General features: G+C 44.7%; 1 protein-coding gene across 4 annotated transcripts; it reads left to right on the top strand.

Moving 5' to 3' along the window:
* The first annotated feature begins 11 nt into the window (after window positions 1-11).
* On the top strand, window positions 12-13,227 carry EIF2D (eukaryotic translation initiation factor 2D). 4 transcript variants are annotated; one of them, XM_075115630.1, is made up of 16 exons: window positions 12-417; window positions 1,959-2,149; window positions 2,850-2,933; window positions 5,060-5,150; window positions 5,791-5,898; window positions 6,280-6,391; window positions 6,580-6,834; window positions 7,046-7,163; window positions 7,610-7,655; window positions 8,362-8,465; window positions 10,298-10,456; window positions 11,183-11,272; window positions 11,377-11,472; window positions 12,416-12,536; window positions 12,677-12,851; window positions 12,957-13,227. In XM_075115630.1, exons 3-16 carry the CDS (start codon window positions 2,896-2,898, stop codon window positions 13,025-13,027), a joined length of 1,584 nt encoding a protein of 527 aa, XP_074971731.1. In that variant the 5' UTR covers window positions 12-417; window positions 1,959-2,149; window positions 2,850-2,895; the 3' UTR covers window positions 13,028-13,227. The 4 variants fall into 4 exon arrangements, with proteins under 4 accessions (XP_074971731.1, XP_074971730.1, XP_074971732.1 ...); XM_075115629.1 differs by lacking the exon at window positions 6,280-6,391 and having other exon boundaries at window positions 6,545-6,834; XM_075115631.1 differs by lacking the exons at window positions 12-417; window positions 1,959-2,149 and adding an exon at window positions 3,207-3,353.
* The last annotated feature ends 395 nt before the right edge of the window (window positions 13,228-13,622 follow it).

Raw genomic sequence — 13,622 nt, 5'->3', positions numbered from 1 at the left:
CGTTTCACCGCCCGCTTCTCATCCCTCCCCCACCCCTCAGCCTGCTTCCCGGTGTCCCCCGCCCCTCCCAGAACAAAGCCTTGGGGAAAAGACTCCGTTAAGACCCAGCCCGCGGCTCCCCGGGCGCCCCGCCGGCCTTACGGCAATCGCTTTCCCCGTGTGGAGGGGGCCAAGGCGCAGCGCGGCGGCGACGACCCCCGGCCCTCGGAGGGCGCCGGGCCCAGGGACGGTGGGCGTGGGGTGGGACCGGGCCGCAGCGGGGACGCGGTTTCCACCCGGACGTTTTTGTAGGGCGGGACGGCGCCATGGCGGCTGCCGCGGCCTGAGGGAAGCGCGGCGCCGGCCGGGGCGCGGGCCCGCCATGTTCTGCAGGGCGTTGCGGGTGAGATCCAACACCGCCATCAAGGGGTCCGATCGGTGAGTGCCGGGGCCGGGGACCCCCGCTGCGCCGAGTGGGGAGGCCCGGAGGCCGCGCTCCGCTGAGGGGAGGCGGCTCAGTCCCGACTCCTGCGCTGGGCCTGTCCCGCCGCTGCCCGGCGTCGGCCTCCCCATCCGCGGCGGCTGTGCCCCCGCAGGGATCGGGGCTTGGGGCCGGCGGGAGCGGCAGCTGCTTTCCCCTGGGATTTTTGATAAATATGAACTACCGCTCTGAACGCTGCCCGGCAGAGAGGGACCTAGGGGTGCTGGCTGACAGCCAGCTGAGCATGAGCCAGCAGTGCCCAGGTGGCCAAGGAGGCCACCAGCCCCCGGGCTTGTGTCAGCACTGGTGTGGCCAGCAGGAGCCGGGCAGGGATGGGGCCCCTGTGCTCGGCCCTGGGGAGGCCCCACCTCGAATGCTGGGCTCAGGTTTGGGCCCCTCGGGACAAGAAGGCCCTTGAGGGGCTGGAGCGTGTCCAGAGAAGGGCAGCGGGGCTGGGGCAGGGTCTGGAGCACAAGTGTGCTGGGGGGCGGCTGGGGGAGCTGGTGGGGTTTAGCCTGGAGAAGAGGGGGCTGAGGGGAGCCCTTCTCGCTCTCTGCAGCTGCCTGAGAGGGGCTGGAGTGAGGGGGGGGCTGGTCTCTGCTCCCAAGTCACCAGGGACAGGACGAGAGGGAACGGCCTCAAGCTGTGTTGGGGAGGTTTAGGTTGGATATTAGGAACAATGTCTTCACTGCAAGAGTGGTCAGGCACTGGCACAGGCTGCCCAGAGAGGTGGGGGAGTCACCAACCCTGGGGGTCTTAAAAAAATGTGTAGATGTGGCACTTAAGCACATGGTTTAGGAGGCCTGGGGGTGTTGGGTTGATGGTTGGACTTGATGATCCTAGAGGTCTTTTCCAACCTTAATGATTCTGTGATTCTATGAAGAAGAAAAGCACTTTTTGCCTAAAGGTGCTGCCATAATTAAACTAGACTTAAATAAATTGTTACATCAAGGCCCAGCTCATCTTTCCTTACTTTTATGTTCTTACTCATGCGGTGATGCTGGGCTGAGTTGCCGATCTTTTAGATTCACTCTACATGCCTGTGAATGACAAACCCAGCTTCTGCTGGTCACTGTGTCTTAAATGTCAATTAAAAATGGGGTGAGAGGGAAATCTCGCTGTACCCCTGCTCCTCCGTGCCGGAGCTGCAGGAGTTTGTAGGTGACAGGCTGGGCTGAGCAAGCACTGCTCCCAGTTTTGTGCTCAGGAGCTTGGAGCAGTAATGAAATCCTAGTGCAAAACAGAGGCAAAGACAGCAGCAGGAGCAGATGTTTAAGGAAGAACATGAGCAGGGCAAGCATACTTGGCCTTTCTCCCAGTATTCTTCCAGCATGCAACTATCTCATTTGTAAACCCGGACACAAATGCTTCAAATTATCTTCTGTGAAAAAGTGGGAGTCTCATGAACAGCCGACAAAATAGTAACTACTGATCTAGAAGTTATTTTGAGGGACGGTCTAGACAGCTTTGTAACACATTTATCATTTTATCGTTACAGGAGAAAACTGCGAACTGATGTTGCAGCAGCTTTTCCTAACCTTAGTGCTGAACAATTGACTGAGTTTATTCCAAACAAGGAAGAGCTTAATGTCATCAAAATGCACTCTCACAAAGGGGAGGCCATCACTGTTTACATGAATAACAGGAACCCAATACTGTTTGAAATTGAGAAAGCTCTGTATCCGACAGGTACGGGGAGTGGACTAGAATAATCCTCTCTCTTCACTTACTGGGCACCAGCCTTTCCCCAAAGATCTCCTTGTGTCTGTCTTAAGTACTTATCCAGTCACTATATAGTATTGGTACGCTTCATAATTTCTGATGCCTTTATTCTGCCATCTTCTTTGTGAAATCAGTGGCATTTCTGGATTCTTCCTGCAGAAAAAGGAAACTGAGGTGCTGAGGAGGTTAGAAACCAGGAAACAAGTCTTTAAGTCACAGTTGAGCGTCTTAGCCCCTTTCTCTCTTTTGTCCACTGCAAGGTGTGATTCCAAGAAGCGTGATGTCCACTTCCAGGCAGCCCTGGAATTAGGCAATGAATTGCTTTGATATTCTACGCTTTCATTTTTCCCATACTCAGCAATTCTTCCCTGTTGGAGCAGCGTTTTAGCTCAAAGTGTCCTTGATTTAAAGAAAATAATGCAAACACTTATCTATATCCTTTATAACAATTCACAGGAGCTTGAATTAACTAGCAGTTTATTTTTCTCCATCACATCTACTAATTATTGTAGGACCGTTCTGACTTCAGCTTTCTTGAATACCCGAGTTACAGGAGAGTGCTTAGTTGTGGTTAGTATCGCACTGCTTAGTCTTAAGGATGGGAAGAAGCAATAGCTGGAGAAGTTTTTAATGACGCATCTTTAAATTTGGTTCTGTTTTGGGACAGTGTACACGCTGTGGGTCTACCCAGATCTTCTCCCTGCTTTTTCAACATGGCCCCCTGTGCTACAGAAACTAGCAGGAGGAGCAGGTAAGAGGACTAGAATTTTGTCACATTGCATTGCAGAAGGGAGTTGTCTTCAGAGCTTTTTTGGGGTTATTTTTCCCAGTGGCAAAAATGTACTTGAAACAAAAAATGAAGAAGTATAAAGAATAAGTACTCACAAAGTAATTCATGGTGATGTCCTAAAAAGGAAAATAAATTAGCTGTAAAAAAGTTTTGAGTGAAACGAAGTAGGTTAAGCTGTTTCAATGCAGTAACCTGTTCCATGTGGGGGTCTCAGATTTGGAAGTATCTTTTCAGGGTGACCAGCAACTCTGAACTGGGGCACAGAACTGCCTGTGTCATTGGTCTGTCTTTTTGTAACTTCCCTTGAGCAGCTGAGTTCCTTTGCTGCCACCCTGCTTCCTGTCAATTCAGAGGTGAACTAGCTTACCCTATGGATAAGAAGTGAGTTTATATTGGAACCTATAATTGTAATCACTGTCAAGTAAATTGTGGATTGTGCAGGTGAGGTTGGATTTGAATTCCTGGATTACTGGCTCTGCCACCTAATTATGGATCAAGACTAACAAGAAAGGAGCCTTTTTTTCTGAACCTGCTTTGGATGCAGTTCAGACTCATGAGAATCAGGTCTTTATAAACTTTAAATTGCAGAACTGCTCAACCAGGAAGAGATTAAATTGCAGCCACTGCGGCCTTAGCCTGTAAATGGAAGCGTAGGTGTAGGAAGAGATGTCTTTTCACCATTACACAGCACTTAAAGTAGAACTCAAGTCCCTCTGTTCACTTTGTTCGCTTTTGGGGAAATAAAGTGCTTGAATGTGTAGCTGTGATAGACATCTGAGCAAGCCTTGCTGCTGACTTGTAGTGACCTAGTTTCTGGGGAAAAAAATCGTCTTGCTAATGGGGGAAGGACACTGATGAAAGAAGGCTGCAGGTCATTCATCTCCCATGGCAACCAGGCTACCTCTGGGTACGATCCAAAGATAAGAAGCTGGCCACGAGACAATGGCCAACAAAGGCGGAGGGAGAGGTAGAGCCACATCTCAGGAAGAGGAGGAAAGGTGTGAGACTCTCCAGTGCTGCAGCTGTGGAGGGAGGGAGCAGATTTAGGGAGCATTCAGCTACAAAGAGAAGTACTGTTTGTGATACCTGTTCCTGGAATTGAAGTACCTGCTGTCTGCCCTGGTTATTTACACAATACACACATGCTACTTACCTTGTCACGTTAAGGTCTTTATGTGATTTCTGTCCTCAGAGATGTGGAGCCTTTGTTGCAATTGCAGAGTTCATTCTAGATTTGCTGAAAGTAGTTGTGACAGTGAATGGGAGGAAAAAATATTTGTTGGCTTCTTCAGCATGCACATTAAACCTATGATGCTGAGAAAAGTGTGAGATGCCTTCAAAATCAAACCGTGGAACACAGGTCAGTCCGTGAGACTGCAAGCTCTAGACAATTACAGCTGCTATGAGGGAGAGCAGATGATCTTTACGTAATTTGGTGATGACGTGATGCCGTACGTGCGGCATGGAAAACTGTTCTTTACTCACATGCCAGTCTGTTCACCCCAGGGATGGAAAGCAGAAGGAAGCACACAACAAGGTGTACTGTTTCTGTCCAGATTAGCAACGGTTAAGGCTGCTTCCTCATGCTGAGGAGAGCTCACAGCTGAGCGCAGCTATTGTGTCAGATCAAGAGGGTTGGGTCAGCAGTGGCAGATTTTAGGCAATTCTCTCTTCAGGGAGAGAGCTGCTGGGATAATTTGCCCTTGGGACAGGGAAGAGTAAATGGCTAGTTCCAGACACATCTTGTTCCTTTCTCTTTCCACGGCATCAATGCATAGTGATGCTCTCTAGGCTGGCAGCTCATACCTTTCTGTTAAAAACAGGACTCCCTTCGGGTCTGGCAGGGCAAGGGGCTGAGCATGCTTACCTCTTCAGCAATTTTTGGGGATGTGAGTTGGATCCTTTACTCCACAGGGTAGTAGCAAGAAGTGCTGCCTTTCTAGGAGAAACAGAATCATGTTTTATCTGGCATGTGCTCAGCTATTAACAGGCTCGTGTTTTTGCTGAGTAACAGGAGGGATGGGGGTGGAGAAGGTAGTGGCTGAGTCTTTCATTGAGGAATGGATGCGCTTTATTCTTTTCTTCAGATCTGATGCTGCCAGGAGTTGTAGTGCCATCTTCTGGCTTGCCTCAAGTAGAGCGGGGCACACTCTGTGCTGTCACCCTCTTGGGAAACAGGTACGAAGGACTCTTCTTCATGTCTTTTCTTAGAAACTAAAAATTAAATTAAGCTATTTTTTTACAGGAAGACGCTGGGAGTTTTGAGGAAATAAAAGCAGAATTGTTCTCGTGCCTTTGATGCACTGTGGACCTAAATAATGGAAAATACAGCAGAAAAAAAATCCACTTAAGTTTCTGGGTTAGGATATGTTGAGCTTGGGTGGACAGCTTTACAGATTGGTTCTTTTGGACCTGTGGGGGCACAACTTATAGATTTGTTTTGCAACAGAGTAATTTTTTTTAACAAAATATTGTATTCTACACAGTTGTCTTTTTGTCCATGAGGAAATTCAGAGTGAGGGAGCAGTGCTAAAGCTGTTGGGTTTTTTCCCCTCCACTGCTAGTCTCTTTTGGCAGTGCATATACTTCTTGTCTTCATTAAAGTGAAGAAAGCTGCACATATCCTTGGGATTCTTTGGAAGACTTTACGTACCAGAAGGATAACCAGAAAACACCTAGATGCTTTAAAAAAATCAGGTTGTAAAGAACAAGGACATCATTAAAAAAATTCAGTATATCCCAGTGGCACAGTCTGTCTTTATCCAGGTAGCACAGTGTATTTGTGCTGTCCTGCTGTAACACTCCCTTCTTTTCCCAGAGCTCCGGTAGCAGTTGCGGTTGCCACGATGTCCACTGCGGAGATGCTGGCTGCTGGGATGAAGGGGAAGGGCTTTGCTGTGTTGCACACTTACACGGATCAGCTCTGGTGGGTATATTGCCAGGCTTTTGGTAAAATGTGTAACAAGTCTCATGCGTTTACTGAAATCAAAATTTGTGCCCCGGTAAACTTAATCTATCAGTTCAACATATTGAGTTATTTGGGTACAGTTTAGATACGACCACTATTAAGGTTTCAGCTATTTGTTTTTGATGGCCACACTTTTCTGACAGAACCAGGTGTCTGTCCTGACACCTATCCATTATATACCTGTTGGAAACAGATGGATAAAATTATTCACTTGATTCAGTTCCTTCAACCTGAGCATAATTATTATAGAAATGAAGCTAGAACATCCCTATTACTCTGATTTTAGGAAATCTTCTTGCTCTATGAAAAGTGAACTTTGAATCATTTTTGCTTAAAAAGGGTCAACTGTGCCAGCCTCAACCAAATAAACAAGTTGTTCTGCATTTGGATTCAACTAGTCTGCTCAGTTTTAAATTGAGATTCAGGTGGAGAACAGAGTTTATGGAGGAAGGTGAGTTAAAAATTAATTTTGTAGTTTTTGAGAACGTGGAAAAAGATCTATGCAACTGCCAGTGCCTTTTATCAGGGTGACATTTGTTCATTGTCCTATGAGTTTCAGAGCAGTAAACAGAAAGCTATGTTATGCTTTTTCTTCCTTTTATAGGGAATATGGTGACAAATCTTATCCTCCTACCTTAGCTCCCTCAGTAACAGATTCTGCTGAAAAGGAGAGTGCTGAAGATGAGGAAGAGATGGAGGGGAAGGAGCCCGTCATCGGCTTCTCCACTGACCCATTGCAGCATGTGGACGTTGGTGGTCTGAGCCTGAAGGAGCGAGACAGTTGTGCAGTAGTGATGGGAAAGGAGGAACTCAATGAGAGCAGAGCTGTAGAAACAGCTGAAGGTGCCAACACAGAGGTTCAGCAGGAAGCTGAAGACAGTAGGAGTCCACAAGGTATTTTTGCATACAAATGAAACCAAACTATGCCCCTTCGGTTTGCTGAAGCCCATACCCACGGTCTAGATTACTGTGTGTTCTGGACGGCTCGCTGCGAGAACGGGGTAGAGACAGTTCTGTGTGATGTGAAAGGCAGCCTGAAAGAACTGAGTGCTGTGTTCTGAAAGACAGACTACTCACGGCTCACTTGTCCTTTCTTCCCCTGCAGAGCAAATGGATGCATTATTTAATCAGTGCTTTCTTCATGCCTTAAAATGCAAAGTAAAGAAGTCAGATCTCCCTCTGCTCACCAGCACATTTCTACGCAGCCATATGTTCCCATGCTGGTACGTGGTAAGAAGATGGTCTTTGGATTTGCATGCTGCGTTTTTGGCTTTAAAACTGTGGAGATCCAATGTGATATTTAGGATCGCATTTTTGTCTCAAAAGTAAAATTCAGTCCGTATCTAAGGTTATCTAAGATTATACTCACTTCTTACATCAAACACTTTGATGTAAGAATTGTCTAGAACAGGGTATGTACTTGGTGACTAACTTGAATTGGCTGGCATTTGCTTCAAGGTTGCTTAGTCACTTAAATGGCTGTTTGCCTGCCCACAGGAACATCAGCACTAGTTTCACTCATCATGTTCTATTTGTTATCTTATTTGAGGTAATTCTCTGTGTGATTTATATTTCTGCTGTTAAGAAACTTCTAGCATAAGTAGCAAGATTTGAGAAGAAATGAAGGGTGACCTTTAACTAAAGAACTTTTAAAAAAATCCATTTATAGCCCTGCTGGACAACAACTGGACATAAAGAAATCAAGCTATAAGAAGGTGAGATTTTTCTGTCACTTTTTGGATTAATTTAAATAAGAAATGGAAGGAGAGAAAAAGTTTGAAGTCAAAATTTTTCAAGTGTTGGTAAAACAGACGAACAAAAGCACCTAGAAGCTGTTCTTAAAAGCCACATTTTTTTTTTTCTCAGCTTTCTGCCCCTGTGGGATCCAGGGAGAAACGTAACTGTCCTGAAAGCATGAGCATTGATCTGTTTCGACTGCAGCCAATGCTGTCTGCCTCTGTATACTGCAGTAGCTGTTAAAGGGTTCCAATCTTGTTGGACAGTGCAATTACTTGCAAGAAGAGGCTGTTCCATTTCTAAAGCTGTTACTGAGCAAAAATTAAGAGGAAGGAGACGATATTGTCCATGTTGTGTACATGACAAGCAAAGACAAAGCGCACTGCCAAAGATCTCACAGTAGTCCATGTGAGATGTACTGTGATTTGGCTAAGAAGCTGAGTCACAGAGCAAGCAGCTGGCAGACCTACAAAGGGAACGCTTGCTTGCTTTGTTTTGGAGCCAGTGGTGCTCGCTGCTCCTTAACAATTGCTCTTTTTTTTTAGAGGGGCAAAGGTGTGGGGTGCGTTGGGTTTCTTTAAAAGAAGTTTTTCTGCTGTGTCAAGTAACTTTGGGAAGGTCAGAAACACATGAACAGGAATTTAAAATGCTTGACTCCACATTTCTGATCGTTGCCTCCTTCAGTTCTCTAAATTCCTGCAATGTATGCAGCACCAGAAGATCTTACAAGTGAAGGAGCTGAACAAAGGTGTGGAGAGCATCGTGGAAGTGGACTGGAAACATCCAGAGTATGTAGACTATTGTAGTCCAGCTCTATTACCTATACTCTGTGTGAATTCCTGTTCTGAATAGCAGTAGCAGCCCTCGTTTCCTAATCTTAAAATGCTACGGAGGGGTTTTATACCCTGCTTCTATACAACATTGCTTGTGTTTCCTGTTCTTGTAAAGTTCTTCTAGGTAAACTATACTACTCCTTCTTTACTGAGGGGCGCTGAGCATGCTTAAAGTCTAATGAGAGTGTTGCGACTTCCACCTTTCCTCCTGTTAGTTGTGCGTTCATCCATAGAACTTAAGATCAGAAGGGATTGTTACATGATCTGAAAATTGCATATGGCCCTTTATCCTTGTAGCAGGGGTACAAATCTTCCAGAGAAACAGCTTTGAAAACATTAAGGAGGATTCAAGTCATGGCCATTTGTTGCAGCGTTACAATGACAAATCTCTGGCTTCCAGCTGGGATGCTAATAAAAGAGTTACAGTATCAAGCCCGTTAGCAGTCACTAAAAAGCACATTCCTTTGACAGCGTCTTGATAGTTTGTGTGGGTTTCTTTGTTGTTGTTGGAGGAAGGGGAGCAGGAAGGTTTGAAACCCATCAGGCAGTTTTCCATCTATTTAGCAGTGGTTATAATGGTATGAGTATTTTAAGCCCTGCCAGTTTAGGCAGGTCTCCCCCTCCCCGTTCCATCTGGGGCAGCTTATTGTTCAGCTTTGAAGTGAACTCACCTGTCTAAACAATAACTCCAACAAAAAGATGACACTGCTGCTGAATAAATGCGCATGAAAACTACAGCCTCAGAATGTCCTACAGGAGCAAATCAAGCAGTTTGCAAAATCAGAAGCCAAACATATAATCCTAAAATAATTAAAACCAAATTGCTGTCTTTTCCGTTACACATATTGATTTGCACAGATACTCTTATCCTTTAAGTTACTTATTACTCGATTCCTCTATTAGTGTTTCCATTATCTTCCTAAAGATTATTAGTTACCTCACGTCAAGAACATCCTACTCGTTCCTCCTGCATATCGGCACATTAGCTCTTCCTTGGAATTTCCCAGCGGGCCTGAGGCTTCCTGTTATATAATGTCTCCTTGGCAACCAGAGGAGTGGAGAATATTTCTGTAGATATAAGCATATCTTCTCTTCTGCTTCTGGAAAGAAGCAGAACTACTTTGACTTTTTCCATTAACTTTGCTCTTATTATACTTGGCCTTATCATTAGGAGACAGGCGTACTCAAACTAAACCTTTAAGCATAGAATCTGCAGCTTTGGTCAATGAAATGAGACTCCAGCTCCTGTTCTTACCCCTCTCTTCCAGAACTGTCTTCTATCAGTGACCACTGGAGGATCGTTTCAGCTTTTAAATCTCTGTACATTTGTGAAGAGTGCAGTTGGTTGGGCTTTTTAAAATTTAATTCTAGGGATTGTATGGAATGGGGCTGCATCCTTTGAATTATGGCAGTTGCCTCTAATTACAAGAGTCAAATATGCTTAGAATAGCTGGAGAGATTTACTTTTCCCCCAACATACAGGGCTTTACTCCCTACGTGAAAAAAAGCATTTAATATCACCTGAGTTAAGGTGCTTATTTATGTGTATCTTTGAAATGTGTACAAGGACAAACTTAGTAATTGCAGGTAATGCTCCAAAATACTATTCTTTCTTCATGTCCTTTAATCCACAGACACAGGCCCCCACTGCAATGGAATGCATTTGGAACTGACCTAAAACAGACCAGAAAGCTTTTTGCACGACTCTGCTAGGTTTTAGTTTCTCAGTGCAATGGAAATGATACGTTTCAATCCCTTTCACTCACACCAAATAATTCTCATTTCAGCATTAAAGCATTTACGGTACCTGAAGGATTTTCTTCAGCCTCTGCTGCCCCAGACAGCAAGAGTGAAGACAGAGAACAAGTGTACCATGCTCCTGAAATCATTCCGCTTTATGGGGTCTCAACAAAAATGATCCCACTCTTTCAGGAATCCGGACACAGGTAAGCACTAGAAAAGTACAGCAAAACCACCGTTACCTGAAGAGAGAGAAGAACAAACCTGTGCTGCTGCCATTTTGTTAGCACTCCTGGGGAGGGCCCTGCAATGCTGCCAGGAGAGGTGATGGGAATCTAGAATACATCCATTGCTTCACAAAGGAAAGAAAGATAAGAGGCTGTGACAGCTGCGTTCAGCAAGTACATCGCTTCTCCCACAGCTAAGGAGGTGACAGCTCAAGTGTCAAAACTGATACTTTTTACTTGGATTGTCTTAATTTGCCATTGGATAAGGCATATTCTGCCCACCCACAGTATGGTCTACTGAGAAGAGGATGCCCAGATAATTTAAATAACTGACTTGCCCCTTGTGCCCTAATCTTGTCTGTTTTGATGTAGTTTAGATAGCACACAGCGGCAGCCTTTCATCAACTAAGCGCTTCTGTACACGTTACCCACAGTCCCCTGAAGTTAGGGGTGTCATTGGGGTCATCCTCCCAAACTCGGCTCCCAAAACCAAGGGGTTTAGAGTCCCTGTAATTACTGCTCTGAGGCTTTTATCTGGTGTACAGCAGCTGAAGCAGAACAAGAAATCTCTCCCTAGCAGATGTATTTCAGGATTGAGATGTTGCTACCAAACGTAGTCAGGGTAGTTGCCATCTTCTGCTTAGTGACAGAACCCAGCACCTAACTACTTAAAGTAATACATTAAAAAGTCTTCTTTCTCTTTAGAAAAGGCAGCATCCTCTCAAGCAGCGAGGTGAGAAACATCGTCATTAACTACGTGAAGACTAACGAGTTGGTTGACGAAACAAACAAAAAGTGAGTAGCCATGGAAGTTGTCCTACCCCGCTTCCACGGGAGATGCTGAAGTTAGAGGAACACAGTGAACTTGTTCGCTTCTAACACGTGTTTTTGTTTTGTAGCTTTGTAAAGGTGAATGCCATTCTGTGCGACTGCCTGTTAGATAAATCGGAACAGGATGAAATCACAAACCTTAGATGGGATGATCTCTTGAGCAGGTGACTCTTCTCCCAATATAGTGCTTCAGTACTGCACAGATTTATTGCATGCAACTCGAAGCCACGTGTTATTGGAGCTACCCAAGTTGCAACTTACTACTGGTAACACAAAAAAATGCATCCAGAGACCTTCACTTGAAGAGTCTCTCATTCTGCACCATTTACCAAGCATCTAGCATTAACTGTGGTTGTTGGGGATTGTTGTTTACCTGCTAACCGCTTATCTGGGAAAGCTTCCTGAACACACAGTGCCTGGTTGCCTGTATAATCTGTATGTATATATTTATAAAGCCATCCTTTGCAATAGATAGCTGTTTAGGCCATGGTAGTCACCCTGCTCTTTCTGTGCAGCACAACTTGTGCGTTTATAACCTAAACCCACCTTTTAGATCCAAGACACCCGAGTATCTGACGCAAGACCATAGTTTCCATATACCGAAAAGCTTTGCCAAACGTCCCCATGTCTTACTTGCCTTGAGCTTCTTCTTCACACAGTGCTGGTGAGGCACCTCCAGCAGCTTGCTTTATTTCTGAAGCCAGGTTTTCTCGTGGTTCAGTAACACATGCTGAATTTTACACCGAAGTTGCTTCACCGATCTGTGAAAAATACAACTGAACAGTAGCGTAAAGACAAAATTAAAGGAGGTTTTCTTCTATAAGAACCAATTTATAGAATTTTACCAGTGACAGTCTAAGCCATAATTTTTGTGAGTCAGTGGAATAGCTTTCTTTTTAGTCAGTCCCTTTCTTTAAGTAATAGCTAGGATGCAAATCTTTGCATGAGATCAGCGTGCATTATCTTCTTAAGATACAGATTCTCGCACGTAGAATCTTGGCTTTCACGTAGTCTCAAAAAAAAAAATGTGTGAGAGGCTGCAGTGGAAGAGCAGAGTTAACATCAGCCTTGCTGTAGAGACTAATTGGATATATACGCTTTGTTCAGGTGCCTTGAACGACTGCAGCCCTTACACCAGGTGACATTTTTTGGACAAGAACCTGTTGTGAGGAAAGGAAACATTGAACCCATCGACATAACCATAGCACAGAGGTCCTCAAATAAGAAGGTAAGAACTAAAATTACGGGGTTTGAGCAGAAGCCCGGGTTCTGAGAGCAGCTTTGGCAGCTCATTTTTCTGGGATGAATGGGACGTGACTTGCTAATTCCTACAGCAGTGATGTTTGCAATAATTATTAAAACCCGTAGGTGACAATTATCAAGAACCTTGAGCTCTATGGTCTAGACCCACAGCGTGTGGCCAACATCCTGCAACAAAAAGTACAAGCCAGTGCCACCATCACCCCAGTACCAGGAACAAAAGACAGAGTTCAGGTCCAGATCCAGGGCAACCAAATCCATCATCTGGCCAAGATGCTGCTAGGTAAGTCTGTCCTAGAACTGGGCTGGGACTGGTTACAGCAAGACACAGATTTTAATTCCTGAGCTGCGAATATTTACCTGAAGTGAACCCTTGGTTATGTTGCAGAAGAATACCAGCTACCTCGGAAGTATATTCAAGGCCTCGAGAAGGCTCCAAAGCTTGGCCGGAAGAAGTAAGAGAAAAATCTACTGTAGGAATTACTCTGATCTCGTTATTTATAGAAGTGTTCTGACAAGAAATCAAGGATAATGTACAGGCCCCTGTTCATTCAAAAATTGAGTCCTGGATGTTCACGAGGTCCAGGATTCACCCAAATAATAATATTGCTCCAGCTGTTTGTTTTTCATAAAAATAAAAAGCTGCATAAAACCCCTCGCATTATCCTTTTCCGTATGTTTTTCTAGAAGTTCCTAATGGTATGCTCATTTTACTGGCTGCAGTGGCTTTTGGCTAGTTTAGCATTCTTGCTTTGCATCTTCTAGCAAAGGGATGGTAATAGAACCGCCACCAAAATGTAAGCAAAATACATTCCAACACGTTGTGTTGTGCCACAGATTGGATGTGTCGAAGTAAAACCCGCTGGTTTTAGATTTTATCGTTTTAAACATTTCCAGGTATTAATATCAGACATTTCAGCACTGAGAATGAACACTATTAGCTGGATTTTTATGGTTTATATTATTTTTATACATAAATACATTTTAATGTATGACTAACTGTAATTTAGCACAGGTAGACATGAGAAGCCGTTCTGTCAAAACCAGCTAAAAT

The sequence above is a fragment of the Phalacrocorax aristotelis genome, chromosome 21 (genome assembly GCF_949628215.1).
Source record: "Phalacrocorax aristotelis chromosome 21, bGulAri2.1, whole genome shotgun sequence".
NCBI classification, from domain to species: domain Eukaryota; kingdom Metazoa; phylum Chordata; class Aves; order Suliformes; family Phalacrocoracidae; genus Phalacrocorax; species Phalacrocorax aristotelis.
This window is presented reverse-complemented; position numbering and strand designations above follow the sequence as displayed.

Coding starts and splice junctions, on each gene's coding strand:
- EIF2D (XM_075115629.1), top strand. CDS start 362: ATGTTCTGCAGGGCGTTGCGGGTGAGATCCAACACCGCCATCAAGGGG. Junction 418..1,958: donor GCCATCAAGGGGTCCGATCG/GTGAGTGCCGGG, acceptor TTATCGTTACAG/GAGAAAACTGCGAACTGATG. Junction 6,835..7,045: donor AGACAGTAGGAGTCCACAAG/GTATTTTTGCAT, acceptor CTTCCCCTGCAG/AGCAAATGGATGCATTATTT.